Raw genomic sequence first — 25,753 nt, 5'->3', positions numbered from 1 at the left:
CATAAGGTATACATACCTAGGACTCCATACTCTGACAGTGAACTATTGCAGACTGTATATGGAGCTTGATTTGGCCACAGGTGGTTCATAGGAATACAGGTCCTCTTGTCAACATTCTGATCATGCAAGACATGGTGTCGATGGCTGAAGAGGAATAGGAGATGCTGAAACTGTTGCTAAAGTGCTATGCAATTTAATTGGTTACACCAACCTGGCAAGGTAAATACTACAGTCGCCCCTCCTAATGCGCGGATCTAGGATCCATGCCTTTGAATATATGCGGATGGGTGACCTCCACTGTTTGCAAGGGCGTGCACACCCTTGCCGTGCACATGGGGGCACGCTCCATTCAAACCTATGGGGCTTGAATAAGTGCCAGCCTCTGTTTTCGCAGAGGGGGATCCAGAACGGATACCCCACAAAAATGGAGGGCCAAGTGTAGCCATTTATGGCATGAAGCCAGCATAGAAAAGAATAAAAATAGTCTTCAAATTTACAATTACTTCACTTCCTAGATGCATATTATATAGATAAGCAGGTGAGAAACTAGAAGAAGCCCACATGCAACCTCATTCTATGGAGAGTTAGGTGCAGTTAAGCATCTACTGACATCAGCAGACTTGGTCACTTAATGAGACAGAAGTGTGCCCTTAACAGATTTATACTTCTCTGGTCAAGGTTGTGCTTGCAGCTGTAGAAGAAGCAGACCAAACTCCTCAGTACTGTGGTCTGCTGGTAGTACTACATAAATTGACATTTTCTATGGCTAAAAGGGTTATAACTCCACATTAAATATTGCAGTCTCATGAAAAAAGTGGCAGCATAGCCAAGTGAACACTTTACCTGAATGTTCCTCTCTCAACATCTTGTCCACTCAGTCGGATGTGGATTCCCTCTTTAAGGAGAGAGCCGAAAGCCATGTATTCTGCTAAGGCCCAATCTACAGTTCTATTAGTAACCAACTCTCCACGTGTTTTTAGAATCCTGCTTAAACCTGCAGAAATAAGTAAGAGTTGCCAGCCTGCCTGCTTCCATTATACAGTTGGAATCTACAGATTCAGGTACAATGTTAATTATTCTAGTGCATGGTTGTCAGGACGCCATGAAATATTGCTGCTCAAGAGAAAATACAATAAAAATGTGAAAGCAGGTGCAAAAGAAAAATGTGGAGAAGGAGTAGTACTGAAGGGTTCTGTTCTGAAGTAAGACCTCCTTCCATCTTCATTTGCTAATGAATTAAATTAAGCCAACCTGAAGTGGAGCAGGACCTATTATACGGGAAATACTTAAGGATTAAAGAAAAGGTGAAGGAGTTAGCAGAGAACATAATGTTCTATCAGTAGATGAACTTTTGGGTTTTCAATAAAATCTGCAAGGATATTGTAAGCATGGGATGATTATGAATCCCTGCAGTAACATAGACTATATTTCAGAGGAAGGAACTGGCCAACCATCTCTGAGTATTTCTTGCCTAAGAAAAACCTATAAAATTTATGGGGTCACTATAAGTTGACAGGCGACTTGAAAGCATATGTCTGGGCACACTACAGAATAAATCAAACATTAGTCCTTTGTGACCTGAGATCATGATGGGCTCTGCAAGAGGACTATCATCATACCATGACTAGTATTTGCTCTATCTTGCTCCTGGACTACAGAAATGTATCCCATTATAAACTGTTACCACACTGGAGTATTCAGCAAATTCTTTATTACAAGATTTCTTTCTCCAGAGTTCTCTCCATTTTCTAGTCCCTGACAGACATCCTGCAGCCTAAGAATCTGACATCCCAGGTACACTCAATGGTAACCTCAAGGATTATTACTCAGAGTAGTCTAGTGTTACCTTTTTTTTTAGTGCAAGCCATCATTTAAAAGTGAGCCCCATGTAGACTACTGATCTAGAAAGTCATACCCCCATGAATTGTGAAGTTTTCAACAGGAACTGAGCTTGCCACTTTTCCTATATGGGCCAAATCCTCTTCATTCAGACCAGTAGAAGGGCATGTCATGCTTCTGGGCTGCCCATCCAGAGTGAAGAAACCTGGAGAAGTAAAGAGGAATACATGAAAAGAGATGAGACTAACATTTACAAGAGGAGCAAATTCTACCTGTTGGAACAACAACAGGGGAATACTGCCAACTTCCTTTTGAGAAGAGGAAAGCTGGCAAAGAAACCATGACAAGCTAATTACTGTGAACAGGCTATTTCTTGCCAGTGCATCAGCAAGGAGGACAAAACTCGTTGATCAAGTCCTACTCACTTGCTAGTGCTTTTGTTTATCAAGTGTGTAATGCTTCCCATATCATATGGTCCTCTTACTGAACTTTCAGTACTGGAGATACTGGGCATATGTTCTTTTAATGCCAGAAAATGCAAGTGTAACCTTTTGGCAGAAGAATGACTCCTTAACAAAAGCCACCAGGAAGCAGCCATTAACCTACCAGGCCATGGAGAATCTAGCCAATGCTTGATGTGAAGGATTTTCTCATCCTTGGACCTGGCATGGGCCTCTTCACAGATCTTATCATATTTGGCAATTTCCTCCTGAAATGTACAAGTAATGAAAGTTGGAGGCAAGATTAAGTACAACTTTTAGCACTACTTCATTTCAAGGATCATTTCCATATACATCATATTAGGCATTGCAGCCTACCAGAGTTTGCCACTTTGGCCTGATGCAGGTTTGTCTGTGTACTAAACTGAGGTCTGCTGGGTTAACTGTCCTTGTTCTTGAAACTATTTTCCAGGCCAGTGCAAGTAATTTTCTAAAAGGGATAATAAACATTATTAAGCTGCAATCTGGTTAGTTGCTTGACTGGAGGTGGAACTTCCAGGAACTGAATATTGGGGAAAAATTCTACTCCAGTTCAACTGGGGAGTGTGTAAACACTCCTCAGCCAATCTGCTGACAAGCATTCTTCAGAGAGATTATGCATAGTCATGGGAAGGTTTCTGATTTTATATCTTGTGTTATGTCTTGGGACTTGGTGGTCTCATCACTGGACTGGATTCAGTCAAGAGGGGACAGGGCCTGTGTGTCCACTTCCTCTGTTTTGGAGATATTCCTAAGGAGTCTTGTGGGGTGAGGGGGGGGGGGTTCCAGTGCAGACACAGTCTGAGGGCCAATTCCCCAAGCTCACTGCCAGGTGGTAGTGGAAATGTACAGTTAGTCTTCCCATTTCATCCTAGAGCCAACCTGTGTGTTCTCTCACTAGGTGGGCTGTGGGAGGGGTTCATCAAGCAGGTAGGTCATCCAATGCCTAGACTCACTGTCTTATGCTGAGCCAAGGCTCTAGCAGTTATAAAGTTGTGACCATCTTTTAACTGCAGACAAAGGTTCTTGTATTTCATATTTATCTCCCCCATAACCATTAAGTGTACATTGTTGTTGTGTGGCTTCAAATTGTTGCAGACTTATTGTGACCCTAATGCAATGCAAGGTTTTCTTGGCAATTTGTTCAGAGGGGATTGGCCTTCCTCTGAAGCTAAGAAAATGTGATTTGCTTAAGGTTATGCAGTGCGTTTCCATAGCTGAAAGGGGATTCAAACCTTAAGAGAAAAACTGCAAGGCAAAAAAAAAGTGGGGCCTGGGGCCTTTGGGGGGGCTTCAAGGGCTGCAATATCCCCCACTGCTGCAAGACAGGACAATTTATATGAGTCTTTGGCAAATTCTCACTCTTTCGTCTCCCCTCCTGTTCTTGAAGGTCACTAGTTTTTAGCTTTACTCTGCAACTAAAGGGGGACCACGAGGCACATTTTTTTTCACAGCCACAATTACAACTTATCATAATTTGTTTTACTGTGTTTTAATTGGCTACAAGATAGTTCTCTCTTCTGCAATAACAACAACAACAACAACAACAACAACAACAACAACACATTTTCTTTCTTTCCCACCTCTCTGCAAGTATCAAGACAGGGTACAACATATTAAATTCAAATTTCAGATGCTATTCTGACAACTTCATTTTCCCTGATTACCAGGCTGCTTCTTCAACTTGCTCTTTAGTTCCATTTACAAAGATTCCTTTCCTTCTAGTCCACATTCTTAGATGCTGGGGATGACGCAGGAATAGATGATTTTGCTATATACTAGTGTCAGACAGCAGCTACAGTACATAGTTGCACTTGTAATTTTGAGTTTGCACTTCTGGCCTCAGTTAACCTTCCCCAGCCATGCCCATTTAATCATTAAGATATATAGATAGATAGATAGATAGATAGATAGATAGATAGATAGATAGATAGATATAGATATATAGATAGATAGATATAGGTATAGATATAGATATATATAGAGAGAAAGATAGAAAAAAGGAGTTTATAAGCATGTCTAGGAGGTTGTGAAGGGTGACTACCTTTAGAATTGATTCTCAAGCCATAAATAAAAATACCTCATATTCAGGCTGATTTACCACTCCTTGTGAAATTAGCGTCTCAGCATATTTCTGCAGCACAGGCTTCTGCTTTCGGATCTGTTTGTACATCAATGGCTGGGTGAACATTGGCTCATCCATCTCATTGTGTCCATTTCTTCTGTAGCAAACCTAGTATATTTCAAGAAAATCACAAATGTCATTATGTCAATATCTATATTTAATGTTCCCAAATAAAAATACTTTCCAAGATTAGGTAAATTGAGATACTTGATGAGAAGCATATTTATGTATGCATTAGATTTACACCTCATCTTTCTCCCCAAACATGAGACTCAAGGTGGCTGAACTCAAGAAATTCAGAAGAATAACTTGTGACCTCAGATTGGTATAAATAAAAGCAAGATTCATTGGTCAGGACCTAGTTACAAAAAGCTAATGAGTCCTTTGTTACAACAGCTCCAATGGATACTGGTCTATTCCCAGCCACAAAGTCCTAGTTATTACCTATAAAGCTTTACATGGTTTGGGTCCAAAATACCTGAAAAACCATTTGCCCTTACAAACCCACCCATGCTCTGTAATCTTTGGAAGAGGACTTAGTGCAAAAACCCTCAAAGGGATGTCTGATGGGGACAAAAGAGAGGGGTTTTTTTTGGTGGCTGCTTCTAAGCTCTGGAACTTTCTTCCTCTGTATACTATGCTGAAAACTCCTGATTTATTTATTATCTTGACATGAAGAAATGTGAAACAAAGCTTCACTCCAGAATTCTTGATTGAACCTTGCTGTTTGAACTATGATATTTAGGAAGGCTTTCCAGATTTGCCTCTGACTGGGTCAGTAGAACTGCTGCGTAAGAAATGTTTGGACATCTGTTTGTATGTGATCACCTGGATTCTGTCTCTTATTTCTCTGTTCAAATCTATAAGGGTAAAATAAAATACAGAGGGTATAGCCCTAAAAATGATATTAAAATACTTGAGAGAGTACAAGAAACAATGAAAGTAGCATTTTCAGCATATTTAGTACAAGATATAAATACTCCTAAACCAGCGGGTCTCAACCTTCCTAATGCTGTGGTTCCTCATGTTGTGGTGACTCCCAACCATAAATTGTGGTGTTTTGGTTCCTAAGGCAATATGTGTTTTTCATTGGTCTTAGGCAACCCTGCAAAAGGGTAGTTTGACCTCCAAAGGGGTTGCGACCAACAGATTGAGAACCGCTGTCCTAAACATTTTCTTATGTAGGCTCATCACACAGATTCCCCCACCCCATGACTACCACGTACCAGATCCACTACTACATCTTTATGGAAAGTACTTCGCCATTCAGCTGCCACATTGCATACATAAACCACAGCCTCTGGGTCATCAGCATTGACATGGAAAATGGGTGCATTAACCACCCGGGCTACATCTGTTGGGTATGGAGAAGAACGAGCCATACGGGGGTCAGTAGTGAATCCAATCTGGAAAGGACAACAGAAGCCTTTTAAACAGAAACATAACTGTAAATGTAACAAAGGACTTGGATAAGACATATATGAAGACTTCCACCTTTATGCAAAATAGAAAAAAAAATAGTTGATTGCTCAAGTTCCTAAAACACTGGCTGTCAAAGCTTGAGAGGGGAGCCTCAAAATACTTCCCTACACCCTGCAGGGGCTTCAGAAGGCAATTTTGCCATATTTATGGCCCTTCCTGGATTGTTATATGGTCTTGTTTAATCACTAGAAAAATGGTCTTTCGCTAGTTTAGTTAAAATTGGATTTGTTTGGTAGACTTCTTACCATTTTTATTTTCTCTCTGCTATTCAATGATTCACCTCGTTTAACACAGGTAGGAGGATAACAAAGAAAGCCCTGGATGCTTGGGAGAAAAGCTAAGCTAGACATTATTCTGAAATTTATTTTCAGCTGTTCATTTGACACAATATAAAAGAAAGTAAGGATGTCAAGGCCCTTTTTTGTTCTCAGAAAATATACTGTGAGTGGTAAGAAAAGCTTAATTCATTACTTTAAGACTTGCAAGAGCTCAAAAATAAGAGTCTACAGAACATAAAGAACTATGAGTCATTAAATGTAAAAGTATTAAGAGTTTAGACTAGTGCTACTCCAAATTACCGGTCCCTATTCCAGTGCTGGACCCTGAGCCACTGACTACTAATCTTTAATGAGTTTCTAAAACTAAAGAAACAGTTCTGACCAACAGACACAAAATGGTGCCAGTTCCTGGCGCATTAGAAAACAAATTGTTAGCCAGGAAACTTGAGGAGCATAATGGTAGACAACTCTTTCAATGAATTAAATCAAATTAAGGAAGGATAGTTTGCTTTGGTTATGAATTCAACTATTATAGCACAGACTGTTTCGCTCTGTGGATGTGACATGTCCTTTAGATTTCTCCATCCAGATACTCTGGGAGGAAAAGTCAAAGTCATTAAAAATGAGTTGTAACTGAACACTTTGTAATGAAAATGACATCTAAATTAAATTTTTTACTAAGTAGAAAGATCATCATATTCTTACAGGTTTTAAATAGGAAAAAGCAGCGAGAAAATCTGACACTGCAACCAAACATTTACCTGATTGTTCACCACCACATGAACTGTCCCATGTGTAGTATAGGAAGGCAGGTCACTCAAGTGGAAAGTCTCATAAACTATACCTTGCCCAGCAAAAGCAGCATCTCCATGCAAAAGGATGGACATCACCTTAGAGGAAAAAGCATCATCATCATCATCATCATCATCATCATCATCATCATCATCATCATCACCACCACCACCACCACTATATATCTACAACTGAATTAAAGCTTAGAAAAGTTTATTTTTGCACTACAGGTTGTAAAAACCCCAGTCAGCATGGCCTCTACCTATGTTGGATTGGGAATATGGGAACTGTAGTCCAAAGCAGTAACTGATGCTAATGTACAGAAGGAGAAATGAATTGCTGTGGAAGAAAGCCATTTGTGTTAGATGTACTAAAGCAAAAACAAAATAAAACTCTTCCTTTTGCCCACTTATGGGCATACAACTGAAATATCAAGAACAAAGAGCTGAACAAGTCACATGTTAATCACTTACTTTTTTCCCTTCAGTATCTCCACAATAAAATTGCTCTGCCTTTGTCTTGCCCTGAACAACTGGATCAGCAGCCTCCAAGTGAGAAGGATTTGCAACCAATGAAAGAGTGATGGTCCTGTCAGTGACTCGATTAATTCTCCGGTGATACATTCCCAAATGATACTTTACATCACCTGAGCCCTGACAAAAGACAGTAAGATCAACCTTAAGATCTTTGAGGTTTTGATAATGTGAATGTCTTACCAAAAAAGAAAAGAAAAGAAAAATATTTACTGTTTGTATCCTTCAGACAGGGATAAACTGGAAGTCTGAGGTGTACTGAATAATCAGAGCTAGCACAGTATACAAAACACAACAGAAAAAAGCAAAGCACTGCAGCTTAACCTGGAACTTCAACCTGTATTTATACAGACAGAAATACAGGATACAGAAAAAGAGAATCTACCTAAACATTAAGACCTTCCTCATGGTAAGAGCTGTTCAACAGTGGAACATGCTGTCTCAGAGAGTGGTGGAGTCACCTACTTTGGGTTTTTTTTAAAAAATAGAAACTGGGTGGCCATCTGTCAGGAATGCTCTGATTTTGTATTTGTGCATGGCAGGAGGTTAGATTGGATGGCTCTGGTGGTCTCTTCCAATGATTCTAAGTGTACATGCAGGAATTTTGGTGTTGCAAGAGACACACTTTTTGAATGATGCCAGTGAGGAAACGTGCCCTGAGGACAAGCATCCCTTCAATGAAAACAAACGTTAGAAAATCCAGAGAATTCAAAGAGCCCGCCAAAAACTGGAGATTAAGTGGCCAATGGCTGGGATGAAAAAATGAAAGTAGCTGAAGGTAGTTCCTCTTGATGTTTCTAAAGTGGTGGATAAAAAGGGAATGGCAGTTGTGGTGGGAAGACCCGTATATCAGGTTGTTGGATGTTGGCAGGGCTACTGCCAAAATGCTTCTCTGAGGTTCCAGAGGGTTCCAAACTATGCAGGATGGCCCATTTGTGTGAATCACAGACCACGAGGAAGAATCTGTTTTACATTTTCTTGCTCTGTGGCTTACACACTTGTAGGTAATTGAGTGGCTTTAATGGTAGTTTCATGTGTTGTCTTTTTCTCCGATGAGGCACAGAGCTCTTCACTGTTTTCATCTGAATTAGTGGCTTATTTCTGTAAACAAATTCCCCCTCGAATGTCATACTCTAATTATTTGTAACCTACACCTAAGTAGATGAAGTACAAATTATATTTTAGTCTGGAAACAGAGAGAGAAAAATTCTCAACCAGTTGGCAAGACAGAAGAACAAAAGCTGAAAAGGATGGAGAAAGGAAATGGTTTGGAATTTTGGTCTTCTGCCTTGATTAACTGGCATGAAAGAATATCCCTATGGTTGTGGATTGCTATAGGAAATATAACACACCTCATCTGCAGCTTCCAGCTTGGAATCAAATTGGCAGAAAATCTGCTCCAACTCCTTCCTGATAACATTGGCAAGGACATTCAGACGCCCTCTAGAAAACCAAAGCAATATTTAGCAAAAAAAAACCTTCATGGATTTGTCTAGACACAATATTCATTTAACTTATTCTGCTACATCTCTTCTTGCAGTAAGCAGGATTATGCCATTTCTGAGTGCTACCATTTACAACTCAGACAAAGTTTTATAATCTTTGCATTCGCCTTCATAGCAACCCTATGTGATAGCAACCTACTCTTTTCATTTAAAAAGAGCGTTATGCTGCTGTAAGGAGAGCAATAGCCTCATAATCACAAAAGTGGAGGCTACAGCAAAGCCGAGAAACCTCCTGAACTCAAGCCAAAATATTTCAAGAATGCCACAATCATCAGTCCTTTGCAATAACCAGTTTATATCAAGAAAAAAAATACCTATGAGGCATTCCCATGATCACATAATCCACTCCTTTTTCACTTGATTTGTCAATTATTGTCTTTAAAGCAGGGATCAGAACCTCACAACCTTCCAGACCAAAGCGTTTTTCAGAAGACCATTTCCTGTGCAGGAACTCTTCAAATCTGGAAGGCATAAAATTAGTTATTTTATAATGGTCATCGTGTGATATTTGTAAGGGATTTATTCTGTCAAGCTTTTAATGTATCTAACATGATTTAATTTTATCTGGCTACAGTCTTGTTTTCCTCTGTTTGAATGCTCTTGCTAGGGAGGAGAAAAAGAGAATTGTGCTATCATAGAGACAATATATTTTTAAATGGCATAAAATCCTGAGTTGACATACGTCCATGTGTATCGTGCAAAAAAAAAAGTTTTATAAGTAATGAGATTAGAGGTAATGTATGGAGAGTATTAATAACTCTGACTTTAGCTTTCTTTTTCAACCTCCCCTCCCCCCTATATTTCTCTATTTGATTTGTTAAACATTTTTGCTTCTTGGTAGGGTGGTTCCTCGTAATACATACTTTACTCCTAGGAGGCAGCAGTAGTTATTTGTTCAAGCAACAAGACACACCTAATGAGACACTTACATTGAAAGATATGTTTTGACAAATGGTATACAGAGCCATGGCTCTCAACCAAGGTGTAAATATGGACAGATTAGAGCTGTATCTTTATGCCTCAATCTATTAAGAATGCCAACTTTAGATTCACTCCTTGTTCCTTCTAACCTGGGCCATGCACCTACCTTTGCCATTTCATTGCCCGTTTCCATGAAACTGGAACGATTTGCCATGTTCAAGTACAGAAAGTTGCTTTTAAGCAGACAAAAGAAATTAAAGTACCTGGTTGTGCTGGCCAAATGGCCGTAATAAAGTTGTTATTATTATTAAAGTACCTGGTTGACCGAACTAGTCTAGCCAGAAGAGTGCGCTTTTCTTCACTAGAGAACTGCATGATCCCTGGGGTTTCAAATTTTTCCCTTATCCATTGGCACTGCTCCAGATCGTTAATAAACATAAATTCTACACCAATATGTTGACAGTAGGCCATCTGTTCAATAAGGATAGAGAAGATGTAAGGTGAAGCAGATTTGACCATCATCATCACCACCACCACCATCAATATCCTGCCTTTTCCCAATACTGGGACTCAAGGCAGCTCGCACATTAAAAAGATTACAAATAAAAACATACAAAATGCCGCATTAAAATTGAATAAATCTAAGAATAATATTAAAAAACATACACTCTATAAAATATATTAAAAACAACAAACAATACAATTTAAAACAATATAGCACTTCTAAAAACCTGTCTGAATAAAATGTTTCGGCCTGTTACCAGAAGGACATCAAAGACATTTTGGAATGTACTCTACATATAGGCCTGGTGCTCTATATATTGTGTGTACTTACAGAATGCCTACATCCTACAGCAGGAAAGGGAAACCACGGCCCTCCAGATATTTGTGGCCTACAACTCCAAGCAGTCCTAACAAGCTGCAGTCGAAAAACATATGGAGGGGAAGAACTGCCCACCCCTGCTCTACAGTGTGCCTCAGAGCCCTTGAAGAGAGGCTCCATGACAGACAAGCTGAAGTTATAAAGCACTTTTTGATGGCAGATGTTTGAAAAATAATGCATAAAGATTTGTCTGAAGTAACACTACAAGCTTTGCTTTATGTTTTTTATATTTAAAATTCTAATAACAAGAAAGGGGAGTGCAGTAGATTCAGGCAGATAAGGAAAGGAATGTCTGGCAGGAGGTCACAAGACTGGCCTTTAAACAACCTTGCTGGAAATTATTTTTAGGCATAGTCATGACACTGAAAGTTAACAGGCAGACAACAAGGTTCTATTTCCTTCACCAGAAAATGGTGCTGACGTATGAAATATGTTATTAGAACCTGGTCATCAAGTGGGGAAGAGAAGCTAACCCACAAATTTGGAGTCCAGGGGGAATATTTTCAGATACCAACAGAGCTTGGAAAGAAGTCATTGCTGATGAGTCCTGAGTGCTTGACTTTTCTGCATGAACTGTAATCCTGCATGAATTACAGCAGGGACAGAAAAAGGGTCACCACTCTTGAGGTTCTTCCTCCCATCTGCCTCTCCCTTCCCTCTTTAAGAGTCAGTAACAGCTGTTCTTTTGCTGTGCTAAGCGAGAAGTACCCAAACTGCCAAGGGAAAATTTTATGCTGCCAGAAAATTAGGGAATAAATGCACTTCCATCAGGAATAGCCATTAAAATATTAAGTATATCTATCTAGATACTTGCCAGAATGCAGTTGTTTTTGGAGATGAAATCCCACAAGGATAAATTCTCACACTTCTACATTTGTTTTTGCATGTGGACAATCATGTTTTGGATTTTATTTTACTACCTTTCTGAAACCACAAGTGCACCAGGGATCTAATTCCCCCTCAGTATATTTTCATAAAATAGTTCCTGAGGGAATTTATCTGTCCAAATACTCACCTTACAGACCTATTCTCTAAGGACAATCCACATATGCTGTGAAAATACTATGCTTCAGATTAAGGAACAACACAGCTGGCTTTTAGCAGCTGAGTAGCTGACTCTGTATATCGACCCTCATTCTCAGAAGAGGAACCTGTATTGAAAATGTTTTTCTCTTGTGGTTTCCAAAAGGATTGCCAGTGATCAGACACATCACTATCAGTTGTTTTAATCCATGCAAAGAGTCCAAAGCAAATGTCTTCTACAGGCGTAAGAACAGGGCATCAGTTTGCTCCAATAATTTACACCAAAAGGAATATCTCATAACAGCTAATGAAAGGATAATTTCTAATAGCTGTGGTATGGCTTTTGGACAAAAATGCTTTGAGAACTAAGCTTAAGAAGTGTGTTCTCCTACAAGCTGACACTCAAGAGCACTTCCTTATCACTGGCACTAACAATGGGGCAATGGATGGAAGTATTTGTGTTCTTTAAATCTGCTTCATACAGAGAATTTCCTATGTAAGAAATGCAGAAATTATGGCACTTGCTAAGTAAGGTGCCCAAATTTATTTCTGCACAGCTGTGGAATGAAGCTGGAAAGATAGCTCCTATAAAAATATGAGCTTTACGTGGTAAAAACTTCAGTATTAAACCCTAAGTCTATGTTCCTCTTGCAGTGCCAGATTTATTCCTAGCCAATGTTGTGTAGTTCTGAGAGTGCTGAATTAAGACTCAAGCTGAAATGATCACAGCCTTGAACCTCACTGAAAAAACATTCTCTATCTCTCAGCCTAACCTACCTCACAAATGAGGATAAATAAGTGAGAAATACTATGAAGTCAGGTCTCCAGTGTTCTTACCTCTAAACGGCGAATGATTTCCCGAAGTGGGAGAGCAGACTCATTTCCTCCAATGAAAGTGGTAGTGGGTAAGTGGAAGACCTTGTCCAGATCCGACTCATCCAGGCCATAAAACCCTACAGGTTTTTCATGGGTAGAAGAAGGCAAAAAAGGAGCGAGGGAAGGTGTCCAATGCAGGGAGCCATGGCACAGGAACCAGTTTTTGGGTAGTCAAGGGAAGGGACAAGAAAGCAGCACAAAATAAGCATGAAGGAGGTTTGTACGAATAAAAAACAAGCAGCAATTAAAAATGATAGACAAGTAAGCAAGAACAAAAAGGTTTTGTAAGGCATACAGAATATAAACACAAATTATATACTTGCCATGACAACTGGTAATTAAATCCAGAGGAAGAATCAGTCAGAATTTCAGACCCACATACGTACATTTTAGAATATAAAAAAGGAAATAAGGTACAGCACAGTGAACATAGATTGCCACCACATTTTCATATCCAGAATTAAAAGTAAAGTAAAGCAGAAAAAAAAGGGAAAGGACCAACTTCCCAAACCAAAAGGCTGAAAAGCAGTGAGATAATGTATGGTGCATAGAGTTCTGCAGAGGACTCTCCTGAATAGCTCACCCTGGGAAATAAAAGATTCCACAGTGAACTGGTCTATTCACAAGTAAAAAAAGAACCATGCCTCAAAGGCTTGGTTCCTGGAAGTCTTGAAATTTTCCCCTACAACAATTCATTTCATTCTTACTTCCCTGTTTCATCTAGCTTTCAGTCACCAGGACTATCATATGCTTCCACAATACTTCCACAATAATTCAGCACCAGATCCTGGAATAATTATGTACAAACATTACAGCTAAGAATCAGGCAGCTCTGACAGAGAAATTCTTCTTAACAATGTGACAATACTTTATGGCATATAGATAAAAGTAAAAGGCAAGGCCAATATTCTAATTCAACAAAAGCACACTGGGAGTCTGACTGAATGCTGATGAGAGCGCAGGTGACTATTTTGAGGTTGAATGTTCTCTCCTGAGGCAGGAAACATGAAAGAGTTTCTACTGGTAACTTAGTGAGAAGGGGGAGATCGTACAAGGGCCATCTCTCATTCTTGTTCCTATGACAGGACAATTGCCAAATATTTGTTTGATGAAACATTTTTGCTCCATTACATAGAACATCTTGAAAGCAATTCAGCACAACAAACTTTATATGAATCTTAATGATAAGCTTCATGATGCTGAATCCTCACAATTTCCCTGCCCTGTAATGTTTAGTCATGCTTACTGGATGGTGGTTTTCTGCAAGTAGTAAGCAATGACAGAATTCCACAGGACAGCATACAGACTTGGAGTCCTGTCCTTCTGAGGGACATTTACCATATCACTCCTTGTTAAAGAATAGAAATCTGCAACATCCAAAAAGTTAGCAAGCTAAAGATCCTCAATTTTTAAAGCAGTATGGACACATACTCAAAAGACAAAATGAGGAGCTGACCTCTCTATAAGGGCTGCTGTTAACCTCAGGATTTTGCTGTGGCCACACAGACAACTGCAGGATTGCTCTTTATGATCAAAAGCACCTTTCAGTCTACTATATTCACACCATTTAGAGATTAGCATTTAAACACACTTGATTCCAATTAACAGGACTGAAATCTGATCAGCTTATACAAACAAATCTAGACCAAATTCAAAACTGGATATACTTTTGAAGACTATAGGTTCAAATGACACCAGGAAAGTTGAAGAATATTCATTCTCATGCAAGCAACAAGAGGAATTTCCATAATAATCTTCATTTCTCAAACTTCACGATTGTGCATCAGAAATACTAATCTGCCAGGAAGAAGCCCAGATAGGTTGGTTCAGTTCCAATCACCAAAATTGTGTGGGGCTCCTTTCAATTATTAGATTTAAGAGCTTAGTTGTAAATTAAGAATTTGAACACCTTCACGCTCAACATTTTTGCAAACTTCCAGTGTAGGGCAACAAGGACATAGCAATCTCTTACCACAGCAAAAAGATAACCAAGTCTAAAAAAAGATCCTTGGATGTCATTGCCTAACATTATGCATCTATATGGAAGATTTTGCAGAACAATAGTAAAGTTAATTCAAACAAATTAACCTAAGCACCACAGCAGCAAACCCTCTTGGATATGTGCCAATGAGCATCCAACAACACATACACATTTCTAGGATGCTAAAGCATGGCAACGCTTTCTGAAATACTCAATGCAAAACAAAGGAATGGCAAGCAAACAATATGAAAAATGACCACAACTATGAACCAAGTGAAAGAGTAGACAATAGGAGAGCATGACAGACACAGAACTTTGATTACAAACGCCAGCTTCACCTTGAACACCGAAAACGATGAGGGGAAGGGGAAAAGAGTAACACTGTTATAAGATGGGACAAGCCATAACTTTACCTAACTGCACATGCCCAGAGTCAACTATTCAGAGAGTCCTAATCTCCAGAAGGGTTAAACGCTCATTATTTGCATACCTCCTACTGTTAGCACTCTCAGCCGCTCCTTGAATACTGCAAGATCTGGGGAAGAAGGGAGAGGTGGGATGCAGAAAGGAGAAGACAGAGAGACCCAGTCAAAGTTAGCTTTTTTAAAACCCGGAAGGATTGAGAAAATAGTCATGTAAAGAGAAAGTCAGCTTTTTACACAGTGCCCATACATACACAATCATAACCACCAAAGAAGAAAAGGGGTTAGAATGAAAGATGACTGCACTACATCTGGGGAAAGAAATCCTTGAATGAATCTTCTAGAGCCAACCACAAAGGCTGTTCAAATAATAAAAGGCATACAAGTTAGACAGTATAGGTTAACAGTTAAGCTACATGGTTTGAGATCTCCTCACTGTTTCCTTAGGAATATCAAACCAGGAGTCTCTAGAGCAGACTCCCAGTCAAACTTCACAACTGCATAAATGAAAGCCTTATTGCAGAATCTAATAACTGGTTTAGATGAACCAGATAACCTTTACACTTTTTAAACACTGTATTTCTACCTACTCTCCCTATACAGAAAACTATGTAGTTTGCTACTCTACACATAAAAGTAAATTTGTATCTACTTTTTAAACACTATATTTCTATCTATTCTACCTACTAGAAGATCACGGCAAAGTACACTAGAATTCACATACTTTATCATCCAGTAGCGTAAATTATACAGACAGACCAGAGAGATACACAGCTGAGTATGTGTATCTTGTATTCAAGTCAGCATCAACAGTGGCTACTCTGGCTCTTCTGTTCTTTTATTTGGGGTTACTTTACCAGGACAGGGATCAGTTTTAATAGATTTGGCTCAGTCCTCTCCTTGATTATAACACATTTTCATTTTTTTAAAAAAAGCAGTAATTTACTGGCAAGAATTTGCCAAGTGGTAACTAGATTTGTATTACTACAACTACTAGTAAAGTCTCATCCTTCTTAAATAAACTCAATGTCCAGAAGTATTTTCTGCCCTGTGCACAACCCTGTGAGGAGACCACCAGCGCTCTTCATCCCAGAAAGGTGAGTAGGCACTTTCCTAACCTCATACTCCCCTCTGAGGTACAAAGGTTTTCCAGATATAACTGTGAACAATGTTATCTATATGACATCTATATTGTTGTAAGCAATGACATCTACATTCCTATAGTGCAAAAGTGTATCGCAAAAGTGATTTAACTCCTGACTAGTCATCATTCTGTACCCATTAAATCAGGTGGTGTGACAAATTTCTGAATTTCAGGGATAGAGGTCCAGTCATTAGAAAAATGCTTACTTTACTGCATGAGATAAAGGTTCTAGAGGTTTCTTCTAGGGAAAGACCACTGTCAATGCAGACAGTGCAGAGAATGCTTTTGGACTTATTGGAAGAAATCAACTCAGAGCAGCAGACTTTAAGATCTGCTGCTTATGGACTCTAAAATAGAGTTTGAGGTTCAAAACAGAATTTGAAGACCTTAGCCTAAGGTGCCTAGTCAACAACAATTTGCACGCACCCCAGCCTTAAACCATTAGTGCACCCAGCAGCCAACTCTGTACTCATCTGTGCAAATTTTCTGTTCAGATTCTCTGAGGCTGTGCAGACTCCCTCCATAAGGGGTGGCCTGCAACCATCTCCAGCTGTGCCGGATCAGGGCCGCAGCAACTGCACACCACAGCCCTGATCTGGCCTTTCCAGGGCACAAAAAGGAGCCACAAAAAGCGGCTCCTTTTTACGCCCTGGAAAGGGTGTGATAGCTGTGGCACCGCGGCTTTACGGCGCTCCTTTGGTGCTGCATCGTGTAAATGCAGTGTCAGGGGAGCGGCATGCGGCATCAAGCCTCCATGGGGGTGGAGTTGGGGCGTGCATTGTATGGCCGGTCTGCACAGCCCCTATTTTGTCAGCCTATAAGATGAACTAAACTCCTGTAGTTGTAGGAAAAATACTTTTTATGTTGTAGCTGATTGTGTGTAATTTGGCTGTAGGTCTATTGGCTATTCTAATTAGTAATATGTAATGTAATATGTTATACAATAAGCAAGCCATCATGGAGTATAGTGTCTTTCTTTTGTCAAAATGTTTCTTCTGATTATTTCTTCCTCTGGGCCTGTCTGTCTGGGAATCCTACAATGGGATGAGAGTCTGTTTCAAATACACAATAGTTCTTGCTCCTTTGGAAGAATATATTTGGAAAGATTCAGAGCATAGTAGTGTTCTTGAGGCTTTCTCTAGCCAATGAATATGCTGTACCTATGACTCCAGGTTCAATGATGGAAACAGCTGGGATCATGAAAACATGCCAGTGGAAGAAGGCAGCTGTACCCAAAGCCCTAACATTTAGCTCCTAGGAAGTGGAGGGTTCAGCCTTTAAGTGTTTTGGAGGTGATGTAGATAGGTTTTGGACACCTACTGAATGAAAGATGTAGAAAGAGAAAAAGTGAGTAGTCTTTCACTTTCTGATGAGGCATAGGATATCTGTGAGGAAGTGAAAAGTAATGTGGTGTGTCTATTGATAGTTTCCTATTAATTATAGTGACACAGTCCATTCCTAGCTTGATAGAGCGTAACACATTTTGCAGAGCATCGCTCAAGACAATCTGGAAAAAGAGTAACAGTGCAATTCCTGGTGATTTAAGAAGGTGTATGTTTTTTCAATACAAATCATTGGATAAAAAGGATTAATGAAAGGAAACACAGGATATAAATATAAGATAAAATGATGAAAGAAAGAAAAGTTAAGATGTGAATAAAACCAGAAGGATGAGGAAAGGAAGTCAATTGTAAATAGTTGTATGTGTTCTGTGTTTTTAATGCTTTTTCCTGTTTGTTTTGCTCCGTTGTGTTCTGTATGTGTATGAATTAATAAAAATATTATTAAACAAAACAAGGTGTGTGTTTCTAATTTCAGTTTCTGCATATTATGTTAGCCCACTAATAAGAAAAATGGCATCACCATAATAAACAAAACAAAGCAAGGAAGTATTTTAAATTAGATATGAACATGCATTTTCTTGGCTGCAACAAAATACTTGTATTCAAGTGCTAAAAACTAAAAGACACCAAAAGATCATCTGGTATTAATAGTCATAACTAAAATTTTGTGGGAAGAGTACTTAAAATAGCCAACATCTTCCCCAAGAAAAATGTGACCCACATTTAAGCTGATACTTTCACCTCTTTCCAACTCTGTGATTCTCACAAATTAGTATTTCCATATATAAATGATCAATGACTTGGTACAGGTTTGTATTTTACAAGGCAAAGGAAAAACTTTGTGCAAAGTCAGCAATTAATGGTGCAAACAACACCTTAGAAATTTGTGGCAACCTCATATAGTTCACTGTTAGGATCAGAAGAAGTGACACTGCAAGATACAATACCTATTCAAACTTTTCAGAGTAGTTACTACTAACGATTAACTGCAAATGGCTATTATTCAGCTTTTAAGAATAGGCACTGAATTGAGCATTTAAAAGAATATTAGCACAGCACGAAGGACAATAGAAATGATACATTCTTACAGTATTATTGATCAGCAGACAAAGTTCTGATACCTTCATAATCTCATCTCAGTGAGTATTTTAATTTGATGTTCATTATCATATAACACAAAACTAGACAGTACTATCCTAAATACCTGAGTGAGGTTTTGTGAGACTTCTTTGCCAGAGAGCTCTGAGGCCACAATGAACTACAGTTCCCAGGATTCCCTAGCAGTGAGCCAGGGCAGTTAAATCGATCTCAAAATCAACTTTTTCAGGTAAATACATACAAATGGTAGTAAAGGACAGAATTCCAGTCACAAATATGGGGAAGGTAAAGGAATAAACACCTACTCATTTTACAACATTTATATTTACCCTAGTGTGTTTGTTGCTGTTAACTGCTCTCGAGTCGGCCCTAACTCACAGTGATTCTATGAATGAGACATCTCCAAGACCCCCTTTCCTCCACTGCACTGCTTAGGTCCTGTAAATTCAGGCCTGTGATCTCCCTGATTGAGTCTATCCATCTGGAATGTGGTCTTCCTTTATTTCCATTACCCTCTAACTTTCCCAGCATTATTGTATTTTCTAGTGAGTCATGCCTTCTCATAATGTGACCAAAGTATGACAGTCTCAATTTGATTATCTTGGCTTCCAGATTTCAAGCTTGATCTGTTCAAGGACCCATGTATTTGTCTTTTTGGCTGTCCACAGTATCATCAACTTTCTTTTCCAGTACCACATCTCAAATGAGTTGATTTTCTTAACAGCTTTCTTCACTGTCCGACTCTCACATTTGTATTTGGTGATGGGGAACACAATGGCTTGGATGATTCTGACTTTAGTGCTCAGTTATACATCTTTGCACTTACGGATCATGTCTAGTATTTTCATAATGGCCTTTCCATTCCTAGTCTTCTTCAGATTTCTTGACTGCAGTATCTGTTCTGAATGACATTTCATCCAAGTTATGGGAACTCTAACTATTTAGATTACCTCATTGTCTTTGATAAATTCATGTATATCCTCAGTGACCATTATTCTTGTTTTCTTTATATTCAGCAGTAAGCCTGCCTTTGCACTTTCCTCTTTGACAACCCTTAGTAATTTTTCCAACTACTGTGAGTCACAATGGGAATCATTATGGGGAATCACAATGAAACCCACTGGTCTCATTGCTGATACCCAAGCACTCTTAGACATCTAACGTAGAGGAAGCAATAGCTTATGAATGTCACCTGCTAGTTAAAGATTACCATTTTACCAAGTCAAATACACTGTGCATGTTTTCTAACACATAATCAGAGAAGCACCCTAAAAGCATATGCAGAGAATATTAATGAATTATATTTTTGCTTACTCCCTTAAAAATCTTTCATTTTACCAGTACACACATTATGTACACATCATTAGTGGATGTCTCAAAAGTAGATAATTTGTTTACATCATTTGCAAGAATATTCTAATCACATTTTCATCTTGAAAGGGGTTAGTGGTCATTATTATTGCTCTATTCTAAGTTAGATGCATGCTACTTAAAAGCGCTTGCAGAGCCAGGTTGATTAACCTGTGGAAAGCACCAGCAATCAATAGAGCTCAGCCACCATAACCTGTACTATGTTTGGTAAAAGGGGGAGAAACACTAGTGATCAAATTAAAGAGCAATTTGGGTTGTACTGGAAAACCCAATTCCAAAAATTGCTCAGTGCACCTTGTCCCCATCTGAATAACACACATGCACCTTCCAGCCAAGGATTCCATCATTTCAGTCTCTTTATTAGATGTGGGAATGTATTCGAAAGCTTCCTTGTCATGATCACTGAAAGAGCCATTGGTTAGAATTGAAACCATGTATTCAGCTTCTCTTAGTTGTGCACCTTGCCCTAACGCTGTAATGATGACAAGTAAACTGAATGAGGAAATGTCACCACAAAATTTGCTTAGAGACCTTTGCTGGTAAAGCAAGTCACCACAGCTCCAAGCAGAGGCCCTACTGATCTTTAGAAAACTGGGGGTGGTGGCTGGTGAAGAGTAAAGGTAAGGTAAGGAGGAAAGCCCAAGCTTTATATGACTGCCAAATATTCTTCACTGCCTCAGAGAGGCATATGATTTGCACTACTAGGCTAGTCAGAGTCATTTATAACTGAACTGCAATTAACAAGAATTGAAGAGAGAGCAAGCTGTCCTGTCCTGTGTAGGCAACAACTAGCGGCTACAGTGGAAGGTGAGAACAGAGAGATAATTTTTAATTAAATTAAATTTAATTTTTAAAGAGTGATCATTATGAAGGAAACTTAAGACTTTTCCCTTCAGACTTAGTGAAGCAATCTATTTAGAAGCTGTGAAAAGTGACAGAGGAGCTCAAGCAATGCGGCACTAACTGCTCTTGGAGCCCTCACCCAGTTTGTCTGTGGAAGTGATAATATCGGCTGGAACGGAAGAGTCCAGATCAGCATCCAAGATGCCCAGTGGGTCGAGCTGTGCTACATGATGCCCTCGAATCTATGAAATGGGCCAGGAATGAAAAGGAAAGTGGACACCAAAAGAGGGATGGGAAAGGGGAATAGAAAGGAAAGGGGTATAAAAGTTAAAAATTACATTAGAATTAATTTGCAGAGTAATTCTCACCGACGTTTGGAGAATCAGTTACTGCTGAATCATCAAAATTTACACAACTAATGCCGAGAGGATCAAGCTTGGCAATGTGGTGACCCCTGACCTAGAAACAACAACAAAATTAGTCAGTTGGTTAAATGCATTTTTTACAGTACAGTGTTTCTGCAAAGTACTGCAAGTTCACTTAGCGCAATGGTGCTGTATTTCAACAGTACTTCTGAACATGAATTCACTCTGCACCATAGATGTTAAATTTTTCTCTGAAGTAATTAAAAGCAAAAATATTTTATACTACAATTTTAGGGGAAAGAAGGCTTGAGGTTAGAGCAAAGACACAAACCACTGTAATGTCCAATACATTTACTATTATTCTTTAAAAACTACTGTAGAAAAATATTTTTCTACTATGTCTAAGAACTGGATTCTTGATTCTTACAGAAATTCTTTTAAAAATGTCATTGGCTTATGTGAATCTTTCATTATTCCCAGCTTTTTACATTAATACTGTAAAAATGGCATTGCTACTAGAGGTGGCTTAAGGTGCTGGATCCAGGTTAGTGGCGAGGTTGGAAAACCTCCTTCAAGTAGCAGGACTAGAATAGATGCCATGAAGGGCAGGACAGGTGCTGACTGGGGATAACAGTTTGCCATTAACATTTGGTTGCTCTGCCCATGATGCTGTGCTACCGTCATCTTCATTATGTTCATTAAACATTATGTATGGATTTGCTGTTGTGTGTGTTCAAATCATTTCTGACTTATGGCAACCTTAAGGTGAACCTATTTCTTGGTAAGATTTGTTTGGAGGGGAATTGCTGGTATCTTTATTTAAAAGCTTGATTTCTGCATATGTATGTATTGTCTAGCCTTCTGAAAACTGCATTCTGAAAAGGCTGCCCAGTCTGCATGCTGAAAATGTTTATTTTCACTCCAGTAAGTATGCAAATCATTTAATAAGCATGTTCTCATCTATCATATACATCTGTGAAAATCAGTTAAGATCATATACATGTGTAAAATCACATAATAAGAGGTCTGTACTCATAAATGTTAAAAGAAGTTCTGCCAAGGTTTGAATACTATAGATATCACATAACAAATGAAGATACCTTTACAAAATATTCTCCAAAATAACATCCTTTAAACTAGCTTTCTGGAAAAGAATTCAATAAAATACTTTGGAGCTGTTCAGCAGAAGTGTCTTTCTTTCCAAATCATGAATTTGTGCATTATATTCTCCAGTTATTAAAATAATTTAAGTAAGCTTTATCTTAAAGAAAACTGTTCCAGAAGCTATATTTGTACCTAAGTCCCTGCTACAGGTTGAGTCTTCCTTATCCAAAATGCTTGGGACCAGAATGTTTTGGATTTCAGATTTTGGAGTATTTGCATATACATAGTGAGATATCTTGGAGATGGGATTCACCTCTAAACATGAAATTAATTTAAGCTTCATATGTACATTATACACATAGTTTGAAGGTAATTTTATACACAATAGTTTTAATATTTTTGTGCATGAAAACAATTTGTATACACTGAACCATCAGAAAGCAACGGTGTCACTATTTCAGCCATCCATGTGGTAATTTTGGATTCTGGAGAGGTTTGGATTTCTAGATAAGGGAGACTTAACATGTCTTGTATACTCAGTACAGTCACATTATAAAGAATGGCCACAGCCAAGACCTACTTTCAGTTCTGAATAAACATTAAATATATTAAGGTTTTGCCTGAATTTCCTGTTACTAATGTAGTGATGCAACATATTTGGAACACAGAGAGTGACTGTGTTGGGGAACACAGTCAGAGAGTGGCTTAAACTATGCTTGAAATTTAGATAACAAAACAACAATGAGCAAAGAGAACTTGTAGCACCTCAGACACATCTATGGAAATAGACTCAAATCTTCAAAAGTTCATGCTACCAACACCTTTCTTTCAGATAGTCTCAAAGGTGCTATAAGATTTGTATGCCAGTTTTCCAAACTAACATGGCTGTCTTTGATAACAACAGCAAGGAAGACTTACAGTCAGTGATTAGAATGGTCTATTATTTCCAAGCACCAAGATGGCAATGACCTTAATCTATAAAATGGCCTTGGAATAAACTTTACATAAAGTCAGATATATTTAATAAGATGATCCACTACGCACCAAATCATGCAGTAAGACACCAGTGTTGACTATAGTCTAATATAGGGATAACACTCAATACCTCTATAGCTCTCCAACACTTGTACAGAATTTAAAAGATATTTATATGCATTATCTAAATATAAACTTACAACAACCCTGCAAGGTAAGACACAATTATCATGACTATATTGCAGAGGAAGGGAAATCTTTACGATTTATTCTGCTTCTAAACTAAAACATCAAAAGATTGAAAATACACTTTATGCTTGCCTAGCATTTCCAAATTACTTACTGAATACTAAGTGTGAAGATACCAACATGATTATTCAGATTTAAAATCTGTCTTTCGCAATAGGACAGGTTATCCTTTGTGCTGCAGTAAACAAAAACTAACTGATGGATGCAGTGCTGTTCTTTCTGAAAATGAAATATGGAAACCTGAAAATAGCCATTACAAAAATGTCTACTGGATGTTTCCATCCATTTCTGAAATTACAGGCCAACTATAGCTTACCATGAGATCATCAACAGGATCGTTATACGTTTGGCTTAATTTTAGCCTGGTTAATTCTGTAACTTTGCCTGAGCTGTTTTACTGTTCAAGAACAAATTATGGAATTTAATTTGCCTGTTTACTGGCAAACTGAAGCCTATCAATGGATTTCATTGTACCTCTAGGTAAGTTTAGTGAGTAAAATGGTACATATACATGTGTAGGCATGAAATAAAAAGCACTTAATGGTAGAAGAATAAGCATTCAAATTGATTTCCCCTACCTAGTCATTAACTAATGATTCAGGCTTATTTTCAGTCAAGAAATAAAGTGAGAATCTCTCTCTAGTCTTGTGGCTGAAAAAAGTGAATTTTGTGTTTACACTCTGCAGGAAAAATGGCAGAAAACAATCTTACCTGATATGCTCTAATAAGAGATTGGACTGCAAGATGATCTTCTACCAGTTTATCTACATTCGGCTGTGCTTGAACCAGAGACTGTGCGTGTGTCAGTGCTGATAGGCTGGTACTTAATGGAGGGGGGCTTTGGTAAGCAGTACCTGGAGCAGCTCCAGCATTGGCATTGCGAAAGAATATGTCCCATGACTAAAGGAAATAAAAATAAAATTTCATTTTAACCATCACTTTTGCAACTAGCTTAATATAGCCCTTCCAACTGTATCAAATATAGTTTAACATCTTCTTCTCTCAGTACTCACTGCTATGCACTGTATCTCCTAGAGTTAATCAAAATGTAATTTCCAATAGTCAGAGTCTACACCCTACTTGCAAGTTATAGAAACATAAGAGTTGGAAGAGAATGCAAGGGCCATCTAGTTCAACCTCCTGCCATGTTGAAAGACAGTCAGACACTCACAGTCCCGACAAATGGCCATATAGCCTCTTGTTTAAAAACTTCCAAAGGAGGAGACTTCACCATACTTCAAGGCAGCAAATTCCACTTTCAAACAGCTCTTACCGTGAGGAAATTCTTCCTAATGTTGAGGCGGAATCTCTTTTAAAATCCATTGCTCTGCGTCCTAGTTTTTGGAGCAGCAGAAAACAAGTTTGTCCCATCCTCATTATGGCATTCCTTCCAATATATAAACATGGCTATCACGTCACCTCTTAACCCAGGCTAAATATGCTCAGCTCCCCAAGCCAATCCTTGACAGGCCATGGTTTCTGGACATTTCACCATTTTGGTCACCCTTTTCTAGACACACTCCAACTTGTCAATATAAGCTGGTGTCTAGAAGTGGACAGTATTCTAGGCAAGTGAACAAAGCAGAATAGAGTGGTTCTATTACTTCCCTTGATCTAGACACTATATTTCTATTGCTGCAGTCTACAATCATACTGACTTTTAAGGCTGCTGCATCACACTGTTGACTCATTTTCAGCTTGTGATTACTAAGACTCCTAGATTCCTTTCACATGTACTTTTGTCAAGCCAGGGGTCACCCATCTTATATATGTGCATTTCATTTTTTTTCTGCCTAAATGTAGTACAGTTGGCCCTCCTTATCCATGGATTTTTTATCCACAGATTCAAGCATCCATGGCTTGAAAATATATTTTTTTAAAAGTATACATTCCAAATAGCAAACCTTGATTTTGCCACTTGATATAATTTTGCTATGCCGTTGTATTTCATGGGACTTGAGTATCCATGATTTTGTTATCCATGGGGGATTCTGGATTCAAACCCTATCGGCTAACAAGGACCCACTGTACCCTACATTTCTCCCTGTTGAAATTCATTTTGTTAGTTTTGGCCCAGTTTTCTAATCTGGATCATTCTGAATTCTGAGCTTGTCCTCTGGGT

The 25,753-nt window shown here is 38.6% G+C and overlaps 1 protein-coding gene across 5 annotated transcripts in view; it reads right to left on the bottom strand.

Annotated features, from left to right (window-relative positions):
- OGDH (oxoglutarate dehydrogenase) overlaps nucleotides 1-25,753 on the bottom strand; it is a 47,895-nt gene that overhangs the window by 9,674 nt on the left and 12,468 nt on the right. Inside the window, exons 3-17 of one of the 5 annotated variants that reach the window (XM_089538252.1) lie at nucleotides 24,343-24,531; nucleotides 21,307-21,397; nucleotides 15,208-15,252; nucleotides 12,698-12,813; nucleotides 10,271-10,425; nucleotides 9,348-9,494; nucleotides 8,881-8,971; nucleotides 7,469-7,648; nucleotides 6,965-7,093; nucleotides 5,670-5,849; nucleotides 4,399-4,551; nucleotides 2,446-2,548; nucleotides 1,916-2,044; nucleotides 844-994; nucleotides 17-144 (exon numbers count right to left, since the gene is read on the bottom strand). In XM_089538252.1, coding sequence (XP_089394378.1) covers nucleotides 17-144; nucleotides 844-994; nucleotides 1,916-2,044; nucleotides 2,446-2,548; nucleotides 4,399-4,551; nucleotides 5,670-5,849; nucleotides 6,965-7,093; nucleotides 7,469-7,648; nucleotides 8,881-8,971; nucleotides 9,348-9,494; nucleotides 10,271-10,425; nucleotides 12,698-12,813; nucleotides 15,208-15,252; nucleotides 21,307-21,397; nucleotides 24,343-24,531 — 1,987 coding nt within the window. Of the gene's footprint in view, nucleotides 1-16; nucleotides 145-843; nucleotides 995-1,915; nucleotides 2,045-2,445; nucleotides 2,549-4,398; nucleotides 4,552-5,669; nucleotides 5,850-6,964; nucleotides 7,094-7,468; nucleotides 7,649-8,880; nucleotides 8,972-9,347; nucleotides 9,495-10,270; nucleotides 10,426-12,697; nucleotides 12,814-15,207; nucleotides 15,253-21,077; nucleotides 21,181-21,306; nucleotides 21,398-24,342; nucleotides 24,532-25,753 lie in introns of those variants that run through there. The other 4 variants (XM_089538251.1, XM_089538254.1, XM_089538253.1 and 1 more) reach the window with 4 other exon arrangements.

This window comes from Sceloporus occidentalis, unplaced genomic scaffold, assembly GCF_023333645.1.
Source record: "Sceloporus occidentalis isolate IW3139 unplaced genomic scaffold, rSceOcc1.0.p SCAF_9, whole genome shotgun sequence".
In the NCBI taxonomy this organism is placed as follows: Eukaryota; Metazoa; Chordata; class Lepidosauria; order Squamata; family Phrynosomatidae; genus Sceloporus; species Sceloporus occidentalis.
Note: the sequence above shows the minus strand (reverse complement) of the source record. Positions and strands in the feature narration are given on the sequence as shown.